The following is a 25,886-nucleotide window of genomic DNA, read 5'->3' as shown; positions in this document are numbered from 1 at the left end:
ATGTTCACAGTGGGTGTGAAGTCAATTAGTCAACAACAAAAAACGAACTCTTGCAGTTGGATATCCACAGTGTTTGTAATCTAAATCAACTATTTTTCTCTTCTGGACACTTCAGGCCATCTCACCTCCCAAGCAAACAAGGGTACTCCCCACACCTTGCACGGTTATTCCTTACACCTCTTACAGATTTCCAGTGATACATCAGACTCAGTCTAGAAGGCCTGTTAAATCTGTTGAGATGTGCAGTTGCAAGCTGCATAGAGTGATGCCTCCCCCCAAAACAGCCCTCCTACTCCAAAGCAAAATATGAGGTGTATTGCTGCACATTCTGTAATAGAATTACTTCATTATTTTTTATATTTTACACTTGTTAACACTCTATGTCAGTGGTTGCATCTCATTAGCAGTGGGTTAACATCCAAATATAGCAATAAGCAAAAGAATGTTTACCAGTCTACCTTTGCAAAGGGCCCTCTACTGCGCAGTAACACGTGTAGCTGCATTTCAGTAACTTTTTAACTATTTGAGCTAGAAACAATTTTTTTTGTAAAAATCTGCAGATTATGCAGCAGATGAGGGATTATGTGGCAAATGTGGCAAATCTATAAATATGTGAAAATCTTAGCGGCTGTACAGTATTGTAATTAAAGTGGCCCTGCCTCTTATTATATCCCCTAATACCCCAACGCCTATTCAGGCTCTCTCCCTAACCCCTTACCTCCTATGCACACCCACTCCCGCACTGCCTGACGATCTCCTCTCAACCATTCCCCCCCTATCCTCAAGCTTATCCAACCCCGCATCTACTCCTCCAGTTTCACCTAACTACCCTCTATCATCCCCCTTTTCTAATATTTTGCTCTCCCTTAACGCCCTCCCTCCAACCAACTCCCACTCTCCCTCACCCTTTGACGCGCCTCATTTCCTATCCCCCCCAAAGCCCTCCCTCACCTCTCTACCTCCTCCCCCATCGACGCCCACCATGCTCCCTCCTCTGTCCTCTCCTTCGTTCAACTTTTCTCCATACACACCATCCCTTACTGACTTTACACCTCACTCACCTATCGGTTCTCTAAAAGCTGGTCATCCTATGCCTACCTCTGATATACCCAACACCTCTATTAACAACCATAGTAAATTGAATTCCACCCTTACACCTACTTCTAATACATCCCCTACCTCTATTAATGCTCGACCACCTCACTACATTCCCCTCCCCCTCCAGGCTTTCCCCCCCTTCCGCCCCATGCTTCCCCCCACCTTGATAACCCGTACCCTACCAATCTCTTTAATTTATCCGATACACTTTACGCCTCAATTCCATCCCAATCACTCCTTAAAGTCGAACTTTTACTTTCGTCCCTCGTCTCAGAACTCTCCTCACTCAGAATTGATATCTCTCTCCTCATTAAAGCTCACCCATCTATTTCTGACTGCACCTCTTTGACATCTGGTTGCACCGTCCCGTCGCAAGATGACACTCTTCTCATACCACCCCCTATTGTATCGACCTTCACCGACTCCCCCTCCTCCCATGTTAATTCACTACCCGAGCTAAGTAGAATGTTTACCCCTTAAGCACCCCACCCAGCAACTGTAACTCTTTCTCTCCGCCTCATTGTTATACTAGCAACTTAATCTTGGGAACCAACTCTCTTATTAACTCCCCTGACTCCCCTTCTCCATCCTCGCCTACCATCCCCTGCTCATCCACAATGCCTGTTCTCTTAAACACGAACAGACTCCCCCCTCAACCGACATCTCCTAGACCCCCCCAACTACTTAGATCTATCCACCCCTGTCCTCCCACCCCTCCTCCTGTCTCCTCTCACCTTGGCTGCATGTTGATAAACTGTAGATCCGCCTCCTGCCACGCAACTGAGATTTCTGAAACCATTCTCAGTGAAAACATTGACATCGCTTTTCTTACTGAAACCTGACTCACCACCCACTCCACCCCTATCCTCGACCTGCTTATCCCTCCAGGCTTCTCTATTATCAGGAAGGACAGAATCAAACAACTAGGAGGAGGCCTTGCCCTTATCTTTAAGGAGAATCTCGACATATCACCCGTCCTACTCCAAGACCCTTCGTCTTTTGAATACCTCTGCTCCGACCTCTCTTTTCCTGGCTTTCCCACCACTCAGCTACACACCATCTACCACCCCCCAGGAAATTGCCTCCCCTTCACAGAATAGATGACTGATCTTATTATTCAAGCTTCAATCTCTCACCCCTAAAATCTCTTCCTGGGTGACTACAACATCCACTGGAATAAAAAAGATGACCCTGCGGTCTCCCTTTTTAATGAAACCCTTGACATCACTGACCTGACCCCACTCTGCCTAGCCCCCACTAACTTCAAAGGCGCCACCCTAGATGCTATCCTGACGAACAAGGATATGGCCTCTCTCTCGAATATAACACCTGTTGATTGGTCTGATCATCACCTCATCCTCTTCACCCTGAACAGCCCCTCCACTCCCCCTCCCCTATCAGCACTCTTCCCAGGAAACCCACTCGTAACCTTCACCTCATCCCACCTGACGAACTGGAATCGGCAATTAAAACTCACCTACTCCTCCCCCCCTCTCCTAACACCAATGATCTCACTGATCATTATAACAATTCCATTCTTGATGCCCTTGACTTAATTGCCCCCATTAAACTCAAGAAAAAAAAAATCCCTCCAAAGTCCTGGTTCAACGCTGAGCTCAATAACGAAAGACGGACCCTCAGACAATCTGAACGCGCCTGGAGGAATCATCCCTCCTCTGAAAACCTGGCCCTACTGAGATCCAACAGAGCACATTACAAAAACATATCTTTAACGAAAAAGCCACCTTTCTCCAGTCGCAACTTGACCAGGCCAGAAACCGCCCCAGAGAACTGTTTAACATTGTTAAAAAAAAACTTCCTCTGGCCCTCCTAAACTTGCAGCCTCTGTAGACAGATGCGAAGAAATTGCCAGTTTCTTTTCGAACAAAGTCAACTCCATTGAACACTCCTACTCTTCCCCTCCTCTCTCTGTCCAACCTCCCTCCATCCAACCCACCTTACCAAATAGGCCCAACTCACCTCCTTCCCCCTCCCTCTCTCCTCTCACCTATCAACCTCCCCCATCCAAATCTCATTCCCCAACACTCCCAATTCACTTATTTCCTCCTCCCCCCGCACCCCGACCCCACCCTACCCCTCCCTTCTCTCACCCTGCAGGATTCATCCTCTACCTTTTCCCTCCCTAAAAATAACGCTTCATGGAGTGTATTTAATCCAACCTCTGAAACCACTATCATCAACATCATTGCCAAACTCAAACCGTCCTCACATTCTAAAGACCCCCTTCCCGCCCACCTAGTTCAAGAACTTAAATACATCATTGCCCCAATCTGGACCGCTATCATCAACTCCTCACTTTCTTCTGGCTGCGTTCCTGCCTCCCTACAGCTAGGTAAAATCTCCCCTACTCTAAAAAACCCCACTGCCGACACTGACGATCTGAACAACGACGCCCTATCTCCAACCTTCCCTTCCTCTCTAAAGCACTTGAAAAATGTGTTCTGTCACAGCTAGACAACCATATCTCCTCCTTCAACCTACTTGACATCTTCCAATCTGGGTTTAGAAAAGGATGCAGCACAGAAACAGCCATGCTCAATATTACTGATGACATTCATCGCTCTCTTGACAAGGGCGAATCGTCCCTACTAATCCTCCTGGATCTCTCGGCGGCGTTTGATACTGTACACCATCCCACCCTGTTGAACACCCTAAAAGTTTGCTTTGGTTTTAAAGGCATTGTACTCCAATGGTCCACCTCCTTCCTCCAGAACAGATCCCAACAAATCAAACTCAGTCACTGCCTTTCTAAACCTCAACATGTCGCTCTCGGAGTCCCCCAAGGGTCTATCCTCTCTCCAACCCTTTTCAACCTCTTTATGGAACCCCTCACTCTCATTCTCAAACAAGCCAAAATCAGTTACCACCTATATGCCGATGACACCCAACTATACTACAAGATTAAAACCCACAATGACATCCTTCACCTCAATGATACTCTGTTGAAAGTCCAAGCTTGGTTCCACCTTAATCATCTCAAACTCAATCCTAAAAAAAACGAAATTATCCTTTTCACTCCTAAATTCAACTCCCTACCCATTCAACTCTGGACTAAAGACATGACAGCCCTTAATTGCTCCCTCTCCACCTCCAATTCGGTCAAATCCCTGGGTATCAGCATTGATCAGAACCTTACCCTCATCCCCCACATCAAAAATACAGCAAGAAGTGCTCTCTCCATCCTACACCACCTCAAAAAAGTTAAACCTTTCATTCCAGCTGATGATTTCAAAATCGTCGTACAATCTCTCGTCCTATCCAGGATTGTCTATGGAAACGCCACTCTGGCAGGCACCCCCAAAGTCCACCTGGCACCAATTAAATCTGTCCTCAAAATAGCCGCCAGACTTATTTCTGACTGTCGAAAATTCGACCACATTTCCACTGTCCTCAAAAACCTGAACTGGCTCCCAATTGAGAGTCGCTCCACCTACAAGATTGCTTGCATTACCCATAAAGCTCTTCACCAAGACACCCCCTCTTACCTGTCAAGTAAACTACAAAAAGCAGGGAGCACTAGATCCCTGAGAAGTACTAACTGCCTAGTCCTTATCCCTCCCAAACTTAAATGCAAAAAGACCCAATCTCGTGCATTCTCTGGTAATGCCCCCACTATCTGGAATGCACTACCCAGAGACCTTCGCTGCAACCCCTCCTTTCCTCTCTTCAAAAGGAGACTCAAAGCTCTTATCCTCAATAAATACTGGGGTTCTTAATTTTTACTGACCTGAACTTCCTCCTCACCCTTCTATCACTCTCTCTCTGTCACCCAACATTCTCCCCCTGTCATATCACCCACCCCCCTCCTCACCCTCTCCCTTAGCGTTATCTTCAACTCCCCCTGCACCGCCTCTACTCTGCTCTACCAACCACTTTCTCTAACTTACCACTTTATACATGTTATTTGCTTTTTCTCTCAATTTCTCTTGCCCATTTCTAATTGTATATTTTACTTAATATGTACTTGCTCGGTTCATGTGTCATCACTATGTAAAGCACTCTGATACTCTCGGTTCCAGCAGCGCTATATAAAACTTTTTAAATAAAATAAATAAATAAATAAATAAATAAGAAGAGGACTGAGTTGGCCAAGTTTTAGGGCTAGGTAAAGAACCACATTCTCAGTTTCTTGCAGGATTCAAGAACTGAAGACCGGCTCTGATGTATGGGGTGGGGTTGTTTCAAGCCTTGGGTACAAGGTACAAGATGGTGCAACTGCCAGCCATGGCTCTTCGGATACGAGGAGTGCGAGCAAGCAGGTGGCAAGCAAAATGTAAGCTTCTCATGGGGGTATGGAAATTGATATGGCTGTTGCTACATTGTGCAAGGATTTGTACATGTGGGTGAGGAGCTTGAAGAGTGTATGTTTGTGGACAGGATGCCAGTGTAGATTATTGAGGTGTGAGGTGATGTGTGTGCGGGAAGGAAACCTGAGCTTGAGTTTTGCCACTGCACTGTATGACCTGAAGTCTTCTGGTCAGTTGGGCAGTGGTGCCGACAGAGTGCATTGCTGCAGCCAAACATGCTGGTGATGAGGGCAGGGATGACAGTTCTGCATGTGTTTATTGGGAGCCATCTAAACATTTTAGGAGGACTTACAGGGTGGAGAAACAGGATGAGGTGGCCAAGTTGGCTTGGCTGGTTACACAGAGATGGTTGTCCACTGCTGTGCCCAGGTTCTTGACCTAATTGGCCGGGCATGGTGTTGGTGTGACTTCTGCGGTCTCCAGGTAAAGTTTCAAAGGGAAGTGTTCTTGAAGAAGAGTATCACTTCTGTTTTGTCTGTGTTGAGTTTCAGACATTTGGCCTTCAGCCAGCTGGCGACTTCAGATAAGTATGAAATGAAGATGGTCCGGGTGTTGGATTTTTTGTTGAAGAGGCACAGTATGAGCGGGTTGTCGTCTGCATTGGAAATTATGTTGATTCCGTGGGATCAGATTATGTTGGTGAGTGGTGCCATGTAGGTGTTGAACACCATGGGTACTGAGAGAGGGTCCTTTGGGAACTCCGCAGATGAGGTTGGCGGTGGCTGAGGTGTAGGAGAACCGAGACTGGATGTGTTTAGTGAGTAAGGAGAAGATCCAGTGGACAGTGATCCTTCCTATGCCGGCTTTGAGGCGGCGCTAAATTAGGATGGGGTAGGAGACCACGTTGGAGACAGCAGATCGGTAGAGTAGGATGGGAGATATGGTGTCTCCTCTGTCCATGATCAGTTAGAATGTCGTCCGCGGCAGCAATGAGGTTGGCCTCTGTGCTGTGGTTGGGCCTGAATTCAGATTGGGAGGGGTTGAGGTGGTGGTTGTTGTTTAGGTGGTCAGCTAGTCGCTTGTTGTTGACTTTCTTTAGGACTAGGCAGGATACGGCGGCAAGGTAATTGTGGCTAGTTAGCTCGAATTGAAGGATCTGTCGATGGTATCTTCAAAAGCCTGCCTTTTTTCGTGTTTCCAATCATCAAGGAAGATGGCCATATTTATAGAGATGTTGAGTATTGGACTCAAGGTTGTACAGATGTGGTCTAGTCCTTTGTTGAAGATGAAGCATGGGCAGGGATCCGACAGCTAATGAGTGAACAGATCACAGTCGCTGAGGTTCCTGCTGTGGTGATGATGGGCAAAGGGGGTGTTCAGGGGATTTGTCTTGTCAGGCAGGAGGACTGCGATGGTGGATGCGTCCAGCTGGAGGTTAAAATTGTTTTGGATGTGCTGATCTTGCAGCTGGAACAGAGGGAGAGCTGGGTACAGAGGTCCTCAAGATGGGGTGATGATTATCGACATGGCAGAGGGTGAGGTGAAATCTTTCACGATGGCGAAGATTTATTTTGAATAGTTTGTGCTCTTTTCGATGCCTTCAGCCAGTACTGCCCTCGTGATGGATCAATTTGCTGGTGGTAGAACCTGAGGGCTTACTTGTACGTACTTTTATCGGTGTGTGTGGGTCTGTGCACTCAAACCTGGTCTGTCTTTTACTGAGGCATATGCATTCCCAGTTTGACTCTTTGTCAGACAAAATATCTTATTATCCACAAAACTGACATTCAACAGCTTAAATTAAATGACTACAAACTGAGCTTGGGGATGTAAACTGAAAAGGAGGAGGCCATAGTAAATCTGAGGAATTAGAGATAATTAAGTTGCTGCAGTTTTTAGTGACCAACAATTCACTTACATTAAAGGAGACCTGCTCAATGGATGTAGTTACCACAATGTATTTTGGTCATTCACCTAGGATATTCCTTGTACATCCCCCTAGTAATATGATTGAGACCAGCAGGAACCACTTATAGGTCTTGTCAAAACAAAACAATGTTAGCAACACCATGAGAGTACCAAACATGATGCAGGAGGCATCCATACCAACACAATGCTTGAAAAAAAGCAAGCATTAATAGTGACAGCTAGGTCTCTAGTGTTTGTGCTTTTGGATGCAATTCAGTTGAGAGCCATGGATACTATCTAGCAAGAGAAGAAGGTGTACCAGATTGTGACTGTCCATCTAGTAGCTAAGTGTGTGTATAGTAGTGCAGAAAAAACTGAGATAGTGTAGTGTAGTTCCTATTATCCCAATAGGCTCTGCGCATTGGAATAATACCTTCAATAGTATAGGCCTAGACCAGACGTTAACTAGGTCTACTACTGTCGATATTAGACTTAAAGTTTTGGGTTTGCCAGCTAGCTCAGAGTTCACTAGAAACTTTCTCGACTAGGCAAGGAGGAGTTGAACCTCCCTGGATAGACAAGAAGGGATTTAGTTTCTGACAACCATAGAACATGACAACTTTGCTCTCCCCTAATCAAGAGTGTATCTCTAGAGTCGTGTGAAAACAAAAGACGACTTATTTTACTCAGTCAGTACGTGCATTCTTAGTCTCACCAGATTGTAGAGAAAAGGAAGAGACGGGCGTGTTCAATAAAAGATGTTATTTATTGATCAGTCTCTTTTCTCATACAAGAGAAATGGATCGATATTATTGCAATACTTATGGTTAAGTAAAGTGCGTACATTAAAAGCAGAAGTATAAAATAATACTGTAAAAACATTGATATGGTTTCTAAGCCATATGATGGTTTAAAATGGATAAAATAGACACATACACATATACATTTGACTAATCGTACTCAACTGGTGTTTCTAACTACGCCTACCCCAGATGTACCTGACCTAAGCCTAATACGTGGGCGGGAGTAGAAAGTAGCAGTTTAAGTTAAGTTTGTTTTGCCAAGTGACTGACTCAAGAATTCTCTGTGAGGGGTTATTCAGTTCTGTACCTGGAGTCTAGGATGAATGAGGGATGGTATCTCTCGTCTCTGGTCTCGATATTCCAGGCTGCCTGCGAGGGCTACCCGGAAGCGCCGGAGCTGGATTTCTCGGCAGGAGAAAACAGCGTCTCGTTTTCAGCGCGTCAGGAAGGCGGGGCTGCGCCAGCGGGGTCTGCTCTGCTCTGGGCTTCGGCAAGTCTGGCTGCTCCGATCTCGTCACCACCGCGTGTGTTTGCATAGGGCAATATCGGTAATATTTATACCTTTAAGGTGCCGAGATTGACGTAAGGATGGACATAGATACGTCAATAAGGATGTCATACGACTTGGTCGTTAGCACATTCTTTTGCTGAAGTTCTCGGTGAAATCAAAACAATGGCCGCCGGGTTTTTCCCAGGTCTGTCATAGGTTTGATTTGTTTTGAGAACTCCATATGCCTTATCAGGGGCTGGAGGAATATCGCTTGTCTAATTAGATGGCAAGCGTTATGACCTAATCAGATAACACGTTCCTGTGCCGTAGTGTGGCTTAATCAGATAACGGTTTCTGCATCATGGGGGTTTTCTGCCTCATGGGATGGCTGCTAGTTAACTTGTTAACCAGAATAGGGTCAGGAATAGGGGGATCGATACAGAACCTATAGGAATACATCACAATAGTGTTCCTAAATGAGAATCGTAGCCTTTTGAAAAGTAGAGTCTTTAGACAAAGCCCATCTTCAATAGATTCCTGCTACCCATCTCTCTCACAAAAGGGCATACCCAATCACTTGGATCAGATTTAATAGGACCTGTGAGTCTACCATCTACCACATACACAATCATAGCCACATACAAGAATACTCATCAGAACTTGTATTTATTCCAAGTCGCGTTATTTTCATTGAACGATCAGAGATCACAACTTCCTAGGCAGTTCAATGCCAGTTTTATATGTTTATATTGTCACCAATCGTCAGGGGGTCCAGCCCCTCTCTGAGTAGGTTTCTTATTGTGCCTGTTGCCTTTTATCTCTTTCATGCTCAGGCCTTTTTCTTTTTTTGTGTGCACTATGACAGCTACAGGACAGCTTCACTTGTTGCACATTTATTCAACTATTGAGGCTTATGGTTCCCTTCTTCACAAGGGGAAAAATGTTGCTACGTCTGAGAAATACTGGGTTTGTATAGAAAAGTGCCCCATTTTGCATGGTTACCCCACACTTTTTGCCTGATGTTGATGCTCTTTGACTAAGTGTGCTCTGGATTCCTGCCAACCAGGTACCCAGGGCCTATGTTCTTTCCCTAAAACTAAACTGTTGCAAACTCAATTGCAACTCTCTGGCCACATGTAGGTCCCTTGTACAAAGTGCCCTTGGTACCACGGGTACCAAGGGCACTGTGACCAGGGAAGGCCTTTAAGGACTGCAGCACATATTGTGCCACCCTTAGAGGCCCTGTACCTTAACACACACATGCTGTCCTTGCAGGCTGCGTGTTTTGGTGCAGAGTAAAGTGAGAGTCGGCAAGGCACACATCCCTGTGTGCAATGCCTACACTCCACTTTCTATGGCATAGGTAAGCCAACCCTTTAGCTGTGTGCACTACATAACTGGTGAGTGTACAGATGCATGAGCCCTGTACCGCTACTGTGTGTAAGTCCATTCTTAGACATTGTAAGTGGCTTTACTGAAATCTGGGAAGTTTGATATCAAACTTCTCAGCACATTAAACCTACACAGATGCCAGTGTGGGATTTAATGCCAAATGCACTCCGAGGGCATCTTAAAGATGCCCCCTAAAAAACGTTATTAATTCTAGTGTTGTGACTGGCTGGCTGCTTACCAGCTGCCACCCGAGACATCTTTCTGAATCCCTGGGTCGTGAGCCTCCCGCTCTTGAAGTCCTGAAACAAAGCACATCCTGGGCAGAGGTGCTAAGCCTCCTCCCCCAGGATGGGGAGGGTCCACAAAGGGAAGCTTCAAAGGCTTGTTGCCTTTGTTGACTGACCCAGCTATTTGCTACTCCCAGCAACTGGCCACCACCGATTCTGACCACCACTTTGGGTGGGAGAATTGGCAGGCAAACCAAGATAGGAGGAGAAGTGTGCCCTCCTTTGGCAAACTCACCCCTCGGGTGGGGGAGGTGAGGCGAAGCACAGCTCTCAGTCCCCACCCTCTTGAAGATGGGTGAACCCAGCCAACCAGAGTGAGGCTTATGCCCCCTCCCACAGGAGGGAGGCATAATGGGGAGGTATCCACCCCAGGAAGGGACCCATTGGTCCCAACCTGTACCTACTTGAAATGCCCCTAAATTTAGAATTTAGGGCAACCCCGAACCTTGCCTCCTCAGACAAGAAAGAAGAAGAGGAAAGACTAAAGAGCCATACTGAAGGAAGAAGAGGACACCAACTGACTTGGCCCCAGCACTACCGGCCTGTCCCGAACTCCTCCTGCTCCAGGATAACCCCGGTGTATCCTGCAGCCCCCAGAACCCGTAGGACTTGCCCTGCCTTCCCTAAAAAGACTTTGTCACCTGTGAGCACTGGATTTGCTCACCAACAGCGATCCTGACCTGGGATTTGGTGATACCGACCTGCCTCAATCCTCCTGACGACGCCTGCAGTCTCTATGTGGAGGATGCCCCCACCGCGACTGGAGCCGGTAAGGTAAACCTGATGCCAAAAGACACCCATTCCCCACAGCCTTGGGTGACCCAACCAGCAGTGTCCCGGCATCCCTCAATATCCCAACTTACCTCTCCAACCGGTGGTCACCTCCAGAAGAACTTTGTGCCCGAGCCTGCAGTGTTTGTTCGGGCGGAGCTTCCCTATTGAAACCAACAGGGCTCCCAGCGTCGATTCAGCACCCTGCACCCGGCTGCCTCAGTGCCGCTGTGGGTGCACTTTGTGTGCTATCTTGGACCCCCTTTGCCCTGAGGTAAACCCAGGGCGCTCTGCTCCTACATCCAAGTGGCGTGCCCATGTCATTGGATAACATTGGGCCTCAGCACTCTGTACCCGGCCGTCCTAGTGCCGCTGAGGGTGTTCTTTGAGTTCATCCTTGACCCTGGGGGCACCCTGCTTCTAACCACAGTAACCCAACTCCCAAGACCTATTACTCACCTTTAAACCAATAACCTGATTTTATTCAATAGGACTGCATTGACTGTTTTTCTGTCGAAAAAGTTCCAAGTGTGGAGTTGAGAATTGTATGAAAACCTAAGACGTACTTACTATTTATCCAGGAAATGACCCAGTGATATATCTAGGCATATCACACTGAGTAGAGTAAGTAATCCTGAAAAGTAATAAAAAGTAATCCGAAAGTAATTACAACTCTATTTGCACATTTTTTACAAACCTGTAAGAAAAGTCAGTATTCATCTTGCTTTTTAACAATCTGTATTGAAAAGTACAATCAGATTGTTCTGCACCAAGTCCTGCTTGGTTCTATAAAGAAAAATACAACAAAGAAATATTTCTGATACAAACACTTGGTCTCAGTTCAGTCTTCTGAGTGTGTGACATCATTTCTTGCCTGAGTGTGTACAATAAATATGTAACACTGCCCTCTGATAAAGTCTTACAGGTTGCCCACACTAGGACAAATAGAGAGTAAGGTATTATCTACTTTTACCTCTGTAAGCTTTTGGGGATCCACTGGACTCTGTGCACACTATACCTAACTTTGGTACAGTATATACAGAGCCAGCTTCCTGAAGGTTGTGTGTGGATCTCTAAACCTGACTTAAGTTTGATTATACCGAAGGTATAATGTTGCAGTCAAATAAACATTTCTACAGATCGATCATTGTTTATTCAAATAATTAATCTGGCAGTCCCAACATATAGCATTAGCAGCAAGTGTGATAGGGATCGGTGACTCGGCCCTAGGGCTCCTCGCCTCCTTCCTCAGAGATCGCATGCAAACAGTAAAAATAGGCCAATTCTACTTGTCTTCTAATTCCCTATCGTGTGGAGTCCCTCAGGGCTCCTCGAGCCCGACACTTTTTAATAGCTATGTTGCCCCGCTTGCAAAGGTGGTGAGATCCTTTGGGCTGGAGGTGTTGTCGTATGCTGACAACACACACATAATGGTGTCCATCACTCACAGCATTAGGGCCTCCGCCACTAATTTAAAACATTTTATGCAAGCAGTTTCATCCTGGATGGTGGAAAATGTTATGAAACTAAATGGTGAGAAGCCCAAAGTCTTGATATTTGGTAACCCATTGGTCATCTGGTCCAGCGATTGGTGGCCGGACACGCTGGGCAACTTCCCTGCCCTGTTTCCCATGGGAAGAACCTAGGGGTCATAGTGGACAATTCTCTTTCTTTGAGCCTGCAGATTAGCAGGACAATGTCCACTTGTTTTCGGATAATTAGGATCCTTAGGAAAATCTCCCAGTTCCTTTCGCTTGCCTCACGTGAACAGGCTGTCATCGCCCTAGTAAAGTCCAGATTGGATTACTGTAATGCCCTCTATCTGGGCATTAACAAAGGACTGGTGGGATGCTTGCAGCTTGTGCAGAATGCTGCTGCCAGGCTAGTAATGGATTTGCCAAAATATCACCCAGTCTCGGCCTCTCTCCTCACAATGCATTGGCTTCCTTTGGACCATAGAATTCTTTTTAAAACCCTCTGCCTGACCCATAATGCCTATTATGGCTTGGGCCTTGATGGTATTAAAACAATATTCCAGCGTTATGTTCCCCCTAGGGAGCTTAGGTCCGCAAACAAAAAACCTATTAACAGTGCCGAGGTTTAAAAAGGGGAAATGGGGAGGTAGAGCGTTCTCTACTGCTACGGAGAAGCTGTGGAACTCCTTCCCAGAGGAATTCTCTGGGCAGGTGTCAGACTCCCTCTTCCGCAAGGCCTTGAAGACTTGGCTTTTCACATATAGTCCTGTTTGAGCATGACCTCTCCTGTCTCCTGTAAGCCGCGTCTGGTGGCTCAGTGGACTAATGCGTCCATTGCAGGGGCCTGTGTTCGACCTCATGGTCACAGGTTCAAATCCTGGCGGGTCCACTCAGCCTTTCATCCATTTGAGGTTGATAAAATGAGTACCGTTGGGTAACAATAAACATCTGTTATTCAGCGCTAAGACACCTATGGGTAATCGTGTGCTTTACAAATACACCTGTTATGTCTGTACATCGTTCTGCTACAGCGCCTTGACGCCCGTGGGCTAAGTTAGCGCTCTATAAATGTTATATTCATTCATTCCTTCAGTTTCATGCAGTACCATAAAATATTACATGCAGCACCCTGAAATGTTGCTCACCAGAAGGTCTGTCTTTGGGCTTTTTTTTGAAAGTGCAACGCTTTAAAGGTATCTATTTTAGTCGGATTTTACATTACTATCTAGGATATGTTACTTTTAGGAGGTGGGCATTTCCCTGTGCTTATGACTCCTTGAGCTTTGCAGCCTGACTCAAATCCACGTCTGGGCCTGGGTGACAGCTAAAGGGGGTAATAAGTATTTTATTACTGGTTATTCTGAGTGGCTCCTCGCCAGACATTTGTTTGACAAGGAAACAGTCTGGCTAAAGGACCATGATTTCAGGTTACTGGGACTCAAAAGACCCTGCATTAAACCTTTGTAATGAGGACTCATGCAATCTTAAAAGGGAGCTTTCTAGGCTTCATGCTCGATACACAGACAGAGCTAAGTATGCAAGTGACAGCAGATGAACTGCAAATTCGGATAGGAGAGAAAGTGTTTCAGCTATTCCTGCTATCCAGCTAAATCCACGCCACCCAGAGTCTAGATTACATGCCAGTTTGTTTCAGTTGGAGAAACTGTGTTCAGTACTTAGCCAGGGTCACTCCAGAGTATGATGCAGGCTATCTGGGAAGCACAATTTGTTAGAAATTGGGTTTCTGGTTGGCCAGGGTATGCACCTAAGCCAAGCAGAACCCACCACCCTAGTCAGGGCAAGTAATTTACACATTCAAAGATAACCTGTGCTCACCTCCTGGTAGCTTGATGCAGAGCAGTCATGTCTATCATTAGAGGCAATGTGTAAAGCGTGAGCACAACACACTCATACAGATACACAATGAATATACTACAAAAGAGTCTCCACACAGGATTATATAAAAATATATAGTATATTGTAAATAACATAGATCAAAAACAACATGAATTATTAATACTGTGCATATTAAGCAAAACCTAAGATGATACTCATTATCCTGACAAGACAAGTCAAACCAACATATATTAGAACATCAGGGCAAGAAATGTAGTACATTATGAAAAAGCACACAATTCATAGATAACCTACATGTAAGGCCAATACTTAGATAATATTTGTTATCCTGTAACAAAAACGACATGGTTTGCATGAGTAGTGTATATCAAGCAGGTTTGTCATAGAAAACACATAAATTCCCAAAGGCAATCATTTACCAAAGAAGAAATGCGTAGTGCAAGTAATACCTGTGGGTTCAGAGACAAACACATGCACCATCGAGAATGGCACATCTGTACGCCTAATAAATCTGATTTGGTAATAAGTCCCCAAGTGTAGGCACAGAGACACATGTGTGTCTCTTACACGAAATACATTAATCTCAGGCAGTGTCCCTGGATTCAACCAAGCAGGGGGGCCTCCGTCGAGGTCTCACCATGGCCGGTTACCGTGAATTAGGGCTCCCCAAGTATGGCCCAATGGGAGTGCACACACACCACAGATGAGAGCGGGGAGACTGCCTTGGGTCCTCCCCTCCTGCAAGATTTCAAAAGGGTAGCTGCCCGAGAACGTGTGGTACAGTGTCTGAAGGTTCAGGGTTATATCCTTTAAGGAAGGCTCAACTAAAGTCATTGTGTGATGTGGGACTCAGGGGGGGGGTCCCTAAATAATGCTGAAAAATCTCCCTGGGGCTCCGACTCATTACCATTACAGTAACCTGCTTTTACTGTTGTGACCTCTGTTGTGCCCCTGTGCCCCCTCCCCCCTGTCCCCGTTGCCTTCTGTTTCAACCGCCCGCAATTTCCCGCCGCTGCGTCCCTGCAGCTCCACCCTTGCTGTCCCATTCGCCACCCCACTCCAGCCTCTAAGCTGCTCCTCCCTCCCACAGCCCTTCATAAGGAGGCCGCGCTAAGGCCATGCAGCGGCCGCGCGCGCCAAAGGCAAGCCCGTCTGCGCCTGTCCGCACCTGGACCGCGCCCAGCAACAGAACCTCTGGCCCCCGCCGAAGCCAGGAAACCCGACTGAGATACGACACCGCCGCCCTCAACGCACTCAACACCGGACGGCCACCTGCCTGCTACCAGGCCACCCCGAAGCGCACCCACGGACCCTTCACCTGCCAAGCCTGCAAATTCACCTGCCTCCGAACCTGCACCCTGCCTCCCGGACCAAGCAACAACAACAACCACCTCAAGTGCATCCTACTCAATACCCGCTCTGTCCACAAGCATGCCGTCGAACTCTGGGACCTCCTCGATACAACAGCACCGGACAACGCCTTCCTCACAGAAACCTCGATGAACACCTCCTCAGCCCCCGACATCGCCATAGCCATCCCGGACGGCTACAAGATCACCCATAAGGACCGTGTCAACCAAACCGGAGGAGGAATCGCCATCTTCTACAGGAACACCATCAGCGTCACGACCAACACCGAAGACACCCTCACCACCGCCGAGCACCTACACTTCCAGATCCACACCGACCCCAAGACCACCCTCAGAGGAACCCTCATCTACAGACCCCCGGGCCCACGCACACACTTCAGCGAAACCATCACCGACTTCATCAGCCCGCATGCCCTCACCATATCAGAATACATCCTCCTAGGGGACCTGAATTTCCACCTGGAGAACAATAACGACAACACCACCCTGCTCGACAACCTCGCCAACCTCGGACTCAAGCAACTGGTGAACCGCACCATGCACCTCGCCGGCCACACGCTCATCCACCATCTTCTCCGCCAGCAACCACGTCTCCTTCAGCCACTCCACCGGCCTACACTGGACCAACCACAGCTGCATCCATTTCACCTTCAAGAAGACTACCTCCCACCACCGCCCGCAACAGATCCCCCGCAGAAGCTGGAGCAAAGTCACCACAGACCAGCTAACCACATCACTGAGCCAGAACCCACCAACCGACACCTCTGACACCAACGACGCAGCCCGCAACCTCGCACAGTGGATCACCAACTGCGCCGACGCCCTTGCTCCACTGAAGAACCCCCCAGGCAAGACCGGCAACAGGAAAACCACATGGTTCACCGACGCCCTCAAAGAATCAAAGAAATCCTGCCAAACTCTCGAGAAAACCTAGTGCCACGAGCAAACAACAGAAAACATGACAGCTCTCAAGAACGCCACTCGCAAACACCACCAGCTGATCCGCACCACCAAAAAAACATCGTTCAAAGAGCGGCTGGACAACAACACTCACAACAGCAAGGAACTCTTCAGCATCGTAAAAGAGCTCTTCAACCCCAACGCCAGCAGCAATGACATCACACCATTGCAAGGCCTCTGCAACTCCCTCGCCACGTTCTTCTACCGCAAGATCGCCGATATACACGACAGCTTCGGTGCCCAGACTCCGCCTCCACTCACCAAACCAATGCCCCCCACCAGCACCCTCAGCACCTGGACCCCCATCAGCACTGAAGACACCACCCACGCCATGGTCACCATCCACTCTGGCTCCCCCTCTGACCCATGCCCTCACCACATCTTCAACAAAGCCGACGCCATCATAGCACCCCACCTCCAGAATGTCATAAACAACTCCTTCACGTCCGCCACCTTCCCAGAGAGTTGGAAACACGTGGAGAACAACGCCCTTCTGAAGAAACCCATAGCGGACCCTAAAGACCTCAAGAACTTCCGCCCCATCTCTCTCCTTCCCTTCCCGGCAAAAGTCATCGAAAAGACCGTCAATAAACAGCTGACTACATTCCTCGAGGCTAACAACTCCCTCGACCCGTCCCAGTCCGGATTTCCAGCCAACCACAGCACCGAGACCGCCCTCATCTCAGCCACCCTTGACATCAGGACCCTGCTTGACAACGGGGAAACAACTGCTCTCATCCTCCCAGACCTCTCAGCCGCCTTTGATACCGTCTGCCACCGCACCCTAATAACCTGCCTCCACGACACGGGGATCCAAGGAAAAGCCCTGGGCTGGATCACCTCGTTCCTCTCCAACAGAACCAAGAGAGTCCGCCTCCCTCCCTTCTGCTACGCGGCCACCGAGATCATCTGCGGTGTACCCGAAGGCTCCTCGCTCAGCCCAACCCTCTTCAATACATGAGCCCCCTCGCAGCCATCGCACGCAAACACAACCTCAACATCATCTCCTACGCCGATGACACCGAGCTGATACTCTCCCTCACCAAGGACCCAGCCACCGCCAAAACCAACCTCCAGAAAGGGATGAAAGACGTCGCGGAATGGATGAAGCTCAGTCGTCTGAAACTGAACTCAGACAAGACGGAGGTCCTCATCCTCGGACATTCCCCATCCGCCTGGGACTACTCCTGGTGGGCCACAGCATTGGGCACCGCACCGACACCCACGGACCACGCACGCAACCTATTATCCATCCTGGACTCCTCACTCTCAATGACCAAACAAGTCAACGCCATCTCATCCTCCGGTGGATCCCCACGGAAACCAGAAAGACGGTCACCCAGGCCCTCGTCACCAGCCAACTGGACTACGGGAATGCCCTATACGCAGGAACCACAGCCAAACTTCAGAAACGACTTCATCGCATACAGAACACCTCCGCACGACTCATCCTCAACATCCCTCGCCCCAGCCACATATCCGCCCACCTGAGAAACCTGCACTGGCTCCCCGTCAGCAAAAGGATCACATTCAGACTCCTCACCCACGCCCACAAAGCGTTCCAAGACATGGGCCCCGAATACCTCAACAACCGCCTCTCCTTCTACACTCCGACCTGCCAGCTACGCTCCGCCAGCCTCGCCCTCGCCACCGTCCCACGAATTCGCAGAACCACCACCGGAGGAAGATCCTTCTCCTACCTGGTCGCCAAGACATGGAACTCCTTCCCCGCCCACCTACGAATGACCCAGGACCACCTCACCTTCAGGAAGCACCTCAAGACCTGGCTATTCGAGCAGTAGCAGCACCCCCCCCCTCCCTTCAGCGCCTTGAGACACTCACGGGTGAGTAGCGCTCTATAAATGGATTGATTGATTGATTAATTTGGAATGAGAGAGTAATGGAATGTCGGCATGGTGTGGTCTTCAGCGCATTTCTGCACGGCTCTGAGGGGGAAAGAAGCACAATCCAGCAACTCCACTGCAGCCGCCCGTAATGTTGTGTGGTGATCTAGGAAGCGGCCCTTGCAACCCAATACCTGTGTGGGGGCTTTTCGGTAAGTCATGCTGCTTGTCCAATCTGGCTTCAGGCGCATAACTGTACATCTGGTTGTTCAGAGAGATGAGGCCAGTGGCATACGCTTCGATAGGAGCCTCCCACAGTACTGAGTACTATGGGCGCTGGTAGAGTGTAAGGCTCCTCAAGCACATGCCGGCTGCAGCCACTGCCGTACTTCTCCTCAGGTACTTTTCACATGGGGAACAACACTGAACTCTTGGCGTGGTGCTTAAATGGAGCACAGATACTGGGGGAGCGGCGCAGGAAAGTTGCACTTAAGAGTACCGTACTCAAGTGAAAGTGGGTGCTTCAGAATGTACCCACAGCACAGAGTGATTTGCCTTGTGAACGTCATGGAATACTTGCTCTAGGTAATTGTGAGGTCCTTAATGTCCATGGGGTTCTCAAAGAAAAATAGAGGGCAAGCCAACAAGCCCTTGGAGTCACTCTAGGTGGTTCCTTTTGGGTCCTGCAGCTGGGCACAGGTCAGTGGGCAGTAGGAAACTCAGCAATAAAGGGTGGAAGTTCCTGGGAACAGCCAACACAGCAGAGTGGCAATTCTTCCAGCGCAGCAGCCTTTACTCCAGCAGAGTTTCTTTCTTGTCCAGTAGTTTACTAAAATCATGGGGTCAGAGCTCCTGTACTTATACTCAAAATTGGCTTTATTCAAGTAGGAACTTCAAAGGGAACCTTTAGAAGTGTGCAGCAAGTCCTTTTTGCCAAGCCCTGGCTCCAAACATCAGTGGGGGGAGGGGTAAATCAGCCCTTTGTGTGAGGGCAGGACAGAGTCCATACGATTGTAAAGTGTGAACACCCTCTCCCTTTCCCACCTGGAAGATCATCAGTATGCAGATGAATGCAGATATAACCCTGTCACACTCAACCCTTTCTGTGTGATTGCTGTCTGAAAAGTATGCACTAGGTTTAGCTGTCACTCACGCTCAGACGTGGATTGGAGTCAGGCTGCAAAGCACAATGAGTCATGAGCACAGAGAAATTCCCACAGCTTAAACGTAACATATCTAAAATAGTAATGTAAAATCCAACTACACAAATAAACAGGATTTATCACTATCTTTCTAAACATACCAAACATGGCAATTGAACTCCTTCCAGATCAGGAATTATCACTTAAACATTCATACGGGTACTCCCAATGCTAGCCTATGAGGGAAGTAGGCCTCACAACAGTGAGAAACAAAATAGGCTGCATGTCACTACCAGGACATGCCACACATAAAGGCACATGTTCTACCTTTTACTTACACAGCACCCTGACCATAAGGCTACCTAGGGCCTAATTTAGGGGTGACCTATGTGTAATAAAAGGGGAGTTTCAGGATTGGCAAGTAGTTGTAAATGCCAAGTCAAAGTGGCAGTGCACTGTGCACGCAGGCCCTGCAGTGGCAGGCCTGAGACAGGTTTGAAAGGCTATGTCTTAGGATGGCACAATCAGTGCTGCAGGCCCACTAGTAGCATTTAATTTACAGGCCATGGTTATATGGTTTACCACTGTACAAGGGACTTACAAGTACATCAAATATGCAAAACAGGTGTAAACCAATCATACCATGTTTAGAGAAGAGAGCACATGCACTTTAGCACTGATTAGCAGTGGTAAAGTGTCTAGAGTCCTAAAGCCAACAAAAAGGTTAGAAAAATAGGCGGAGGAAGGAAAACAGTTTGGGGGTAATCGATAACCCTGCAGAAAAGATCAGGTCTAACAGGAATTCATAGCCTGACTGACACTATTAGCACCTCACCTAGGTTGACTCCAGCGCATGCAATATGCTTAGCGAACCCGGCCCAGCAATATAAAGAAAGGTAAAATAGAATTCATTGTGCTAAGTGGAAGATTATTGGCAGTGAAATCTTTGCCTATTTGGTGGGGATTCTGAGGATTTGCAAAGTGTGCAAACAAGGAGTTACAGAAAAAAATAAGGTATACTAACTGAAGATGTAGCAAACCAAGCAATGTAATAACCGGGGCATCATTGAAACCTGCAAGTGTGCTAATTTCGCAAGATTTGGGGGGTTTCAAATTTAATGTCTCATGAGTGCGTAACAAGAGGCCAGATGACCAGCTGGGAAGGGCAAATCAGAAGGGTCACTGGGAATTTCAATTAATGTGAAACGAATTGTGTGTGTAATGCTGATTATTAAATGCCAATAAAATATGTTTAAAAAAAATGAGTGCGTAACAGAGGAGTATACTTCTCGAGGTATCAGGGTTTTTAAGTTGTGAGTGTCCAAAAACTACTGTAAAACACAGCATTCAATTGTTGAGTTTATTGGAAGCCAATGAAGTTGTCCTAGTGCCTGAGCATTAAGAGTAGTATCAGGGCAAAGCTACTACAGCTCCAGCTGCACAATTCTTTCTCTTCTGTGATCTTGAAAAAATATTTTTAGAGTGAATTCATTGCTGTAATCCAGGTGGGAATCAACCTTATTTCTCTAGATTTTTGACCTTTCTTTTGCATAAAAACAAGGGTAGATCAAAAAGATTTTTCATGGAAATGACAAATCCTGGTTAGATGGTCAGCATTCTATTCCATGCCCATTTTTTAACCAAAGAGTACCCAACGCATTTTAACCTCATGAGGAATGGGTATCTGCACAACTTCACCTGCATTAATTCATGATTATTCTAATTTGCAATCAAATGTTTTAACCAAGCATTAGTAGTTGTTTTCAGCCTCATTTAGAGCCAGCCCATCATATGTGATCCAGCTCCCCAACATTTCAATAATTTCATTTAGTCTAAGGATGTCATCGCTAGGTTATTACAGATTAGTATCAAAACTTGAGTTATCATTGGTGTATATGTTGAAGGTGGCTAATCTGAGGTGGCATGGTGGACAAAAGAATGATAGGCTAGAACGCTTCTCAGACGATGGCCATTGGTTAGAGAAATGGCAAACATTCCTACAATCTCCTTTTGTGTGTTCTTGGGAATAAGACAATATAACAAAAACAAAACAAAGAAGTACCAGCTCTTTAGCTGTCGTTCATCAAAGATGAACTATGTGCCAAGGAGTGGTAGAAACTATGGGGCATATTACCAACGTTAAGCGATATTTATCGCTAACGATGCTTAGCAACAAATGTTTTACCGCTAAGCATCGTCAGAAATTATCGCAGATAAACCTTGCTATTATCAAGGTTTATCGCAAATGCGATAAAAAACGGCCGCAATGCATGAATATCGCTGAAAAGTCAGCGATATTCATGCATTACCGAGCTAATGCTCTTAGCCATGTTATCCACCTCCCATTGGATAACATGGCTAAGAACTGCTCAGGGCAGGTGTTAGTTTTTGGAGATATTCGCGCTTAGCGCGAATATCTCCAAAAGTTGGTGATAGGAGATAGCGATGTTAGCGACTGTTTCCAGTCGCTAACATCTTGGCACGCCCACTTTGCATGTCATTAGTGATAAATATCACTGACATGCAAAGTGGGGCCCAAGATGGTAGCTATCTCCTACTAGCGGTCGCTAACTGGTGTTAGCGACAGCTAGGTAATAGGGAGATAATTTTATCTCCGCTTTCTTGGCTTTTAAAGCCAAAAAAGCGGAGATAAACCCCCTTGATAATATGCTCCCTATGTGACAAGTTCAAAGACTTTATAGGGTAAAGAAAACTGTACGTTGGATACAGTTGCCTTGAAAACACTGCTTGCAGCTAAATTACCAAATCGCTGTATCCCACACTCTAAAGTGGGCAACATTGTAGCCTATTTCCCGCTGGGATTAGTTATTTTATTAGCAAGTTAACCACATCAAAATGAAACGGGTGCACTTTATATAATGGATCCACACCACTGAGTGGTTTGGCCTCTGCCTTTCTCCGACTCAGAGCAACACCTTCCTCATTGGTTCTGTTGTCACAGATGTGCAGTAAATCATCATAAATCCACATTTTTTGTTGCTAATATAATCACGTATTGCATTACTGCTGCTATGCTGCTATTGCAGCTTAAAACAAAACCTACGTTTCTGCAAGGGGTTACAAAATTTAAAGTCTGTCTTTATCTTCTGAAGGTTTCCATACACTTTCATCTCCAACAGTCTGCTGCTGAAATGCACGTTAATGACCACTTCGTAAAGCATGCATGAAACAGCAGTACTGTGTCCATAGTCATGGTGCTGTATCATCTGTATCACTGAGTTTTAGATTGAGGTGCACACATAACAAAGGTGAAAAGGAAGAAATACGTTTGTTTGCCAACCTGTATCTGAGCATCCCAAGGACATTCCAATAACAGCCATAATAGCCGTCAGTAGTAAAACTTTCGTACACCAAGGAATAACATAAAGGCCAAGAGATGTTATGAGCATCGCCAAACCTACAAGAAAACAAAATCCGTATGTATTAAAACAAAATCAATTCTATATGTTAGCAATTCTGCATAATGCTTGTTTTCTAAGTGACAGTTTTTTCGATTGCAAATAAAAACTAGGAAGACAAACTTAAAAAAAAAATCAGCATACGTAAAATAGGGAAACAAAGCTACTAATAACAGATGCAAGGAGCCATGGTTGAATAAATCATTTAGAAAAAAATACACTCTACTGCAAACCTATTGGGAAAACTTGACGAGAATAAGACTGAATCAGAATTCCGGATTAAACCTGCACCAACAAAAGCGGCCTTGGGGATGGCAAAACAAAACAAAAAAATTACATGCGGTTCCCTGAAGAAAACCAAAGGTTTCAGAGGTTCTCTATGACTTGAGAAAACATGTTCCTTGTTCAGCATATGACCTCCACAATGTGGAGATTTTTGGTACAGATATGAAGGATGTTTATATCACATTTAAATCACTAAAGAAGTGCACACACAATTAAAACTACAATGTATCTGTTTAGGTGTTAGATGTGTCATGGGATTGTTACCTTGTCGTCACTTTGTAGTCCTCATAGGTTTGTGACTGCAAACACCTTTGATAGACCTCCAAATGGGATATAGTGTGCAGGTGATACACCAATACCAATTATTATTAGGCTTAAAAACGTCTACTTCCAGTGCAAATGAGGCAGCAATTACTATTGACCTGAGGTTAGCATTGAGCAGTTCACAGCGCAATCTTTTTGAAGACTAGGATGCATAAGCCAAAAATCAATTTTTAATGGCTGTGTTGGAGAGGGAGAGTTTACATTTACTAAAAACAGAGTCTGTCCTACTTGAAAGAATACACATTTGCACTGGCATAAAATAAAGGTTTATATTCATATGGCATTCTTTCTGATTAAGTACAGGATACCCACTGACACACAGTAGTGACCCCTTACTATTAACTTTACATCTCCCAATCATCTGTTCAGGTATTCGGTATATGGCAGACCGAGCACCCAGGAGCAGTAGCACACTTTACAAGGACATTTTGTTTGTGGCAAGAGTAACTCAACTTCAAGCCATGTAGAAGGCTCAGCAATGGTATTAGGGCTCTGCAGCCAAGATCAGATTTCAGAAACCAGAATGTGATGGTAATGGGGGTAGTTACATGCAATCAGGATAGTATACTTTGCAGTTGTATGTTAATGTGCCCCGTCAGGCTGTCTAGAAGTGATGGATCAACAAACCGTACAGCAATTGTGCCTGGCTCGAAAAAATGTATACCACTTAGGAGCACAGCTCCACTCAGGCTTACCGTATTTACATACCTCCTGTCATCACACACGAGAGCCGCTCTCTCTATTAAGGCTATTGACTAGACTTAGAGCAGGGTAGGTGGATGTGTTATAATAAGGAATATGGACTGAGAATTACAAGTACAAGACTAATTACTGAGACTTGTACATTTAATCCTCCTTCAGCTAAAGGTATGAGAGACTTCAGAGAATTCAAACTTACCAGTGAGGCAGGCAGCCAGGGAAGTATTATGAAGCTAGAGGTCCAGTCAAAAAGGCTTATTGTAATTTTGGGATTAATTAAGCATCAGATTTAAAGCCAAAATCCAGAAAAGGGTGTTTTCAAATAGCATGGAGAATGCGGGTGTGCATTTGGAGCTGGAAAGCCACTGAGGGTTCCTTGTTAAGCATAGGTTTTTAGGACTCGGCCTGGCGAAAAACAGCGCATGCGCTGCTCTGCCATGCAGAGGACCTTTTGGAATCGATACAATTCCAGCATGCACACGGGGAGACAAACAAGACAAAAGAAGTGCACGCGGGGATTGGATGCTTTACTGCCGGTGTGACACTCTGGGAACTTTTTTTTTCGCCGCCAGTAAAGCCAGTCCCCGCGTGCACATCTTCTGTCCACCCTGTAAAGAGCCTGCTCTTGTTTTACAATGATTGGCAAGGAGCAAAGACTTCCTATCTGGAAGTCCTAGTCCCTGTTTACCATCATTGAGTGAAAGGGCCACATTACACTGGTTGGTTTGTCCAACAAAAACTGTACTTGAGTGGGATGTTTCTGATGACAAGGAGCTGATCTAGATCTTTCTTTTTTAAATTTCCAAATCAACAAATGCTAATTGAGGAAAGTGAAAGTTTGCTGGCACTATGTGTATTGTGCCCGGGCTCGCAGCTACTGCTTTCCCAACATGCAAATTGTGCACATTGTAGAAAGATGCATGCCCTGTTTGTCATCAGCTCAAATATTTACATCTGGTCTTTGGCACCGAGCAGCTGAAAGAACTCTGTTCACACTGAAATCGAACAATAGCAAAAGTTATGTATAAATAGATGCATGAAGGCCCATTCCTGCCACATCAATGCTCGCACCAAGCCTAAAATGCGACACAATGAAAATACATAAATGATTATCACGTTTGTTTAGATATAGGTGTCCGATTTTTTTTAATGATATGTGGATAATGTTTGCAAACTTACACTTATTTGGTGAAATACATTCAAGTGATCCTGCAAATATCTCTGCAAGGGTATAACTCGCCAAGAAAAGTCACAGGAGCTACCGGGTTGACTAATGAAGTGTTCTAATTAAAGCAATCTCCTGCAGGTTATAAAACACGCAAACGTTTGGATTAACCAAAATAATGAAAACTTGCACTTTTAATGGTAGTCCTTCAATGTTTATGGTATGTTTACTACTCACTCTCTACTACTCACTCTCTATTACTAACTCTCTACTACTCTCTACTACTCACTCTCTACTACTCTCTACTCACGCTCTACTACTATCTACTT

The 25,886-nt window shown here is 46.2% G+C and overlaps 1 protein-coding gene across 1 annotated transcript in view; it reads right to left on the bottom strand.

Annotated features, from left to right (window-relative positions):
• LOC144761759 (sodium-dependent glucose transporter 1-like) overlaps positions 1 to 25,886 on the bottom strand; it is a 602,058-nt gene that overhangs the window by 346,489 nt on the left and 229,683 nt on the right. The window contains exon 3 of the mRNA XM_078647010.1: positions 22,967 to 23,083. Within this exon, the coding sequence (XP_078503136.1) occupies positions 22,967 to 23,083 (117 nt within the window). The remainder of the gene's footprint in view (positions 1 to 22,966; positions 23,084 to 25,886) is intronic.

Source organism: Lissotriton helveticus, chromosome 6 (assembly GCF_964261635.1).
Source record: "Lissotriton helveticus chromosome 6, aLisHel1.1, whole genome shotgun sequence".
In the NCBI taxonomy this organism is placed as follows: domain Eukaryota; kingdom Metazoa; phylum Chordata; class Amphibia; order Caudata; family Salamandridae; genus Lissotriton; species Lissotriton helveticus.
Note: the sequence above shows the minus strand (reverse complement) of the source record. Positions and strands in the feature narration are given on the sequence as shown.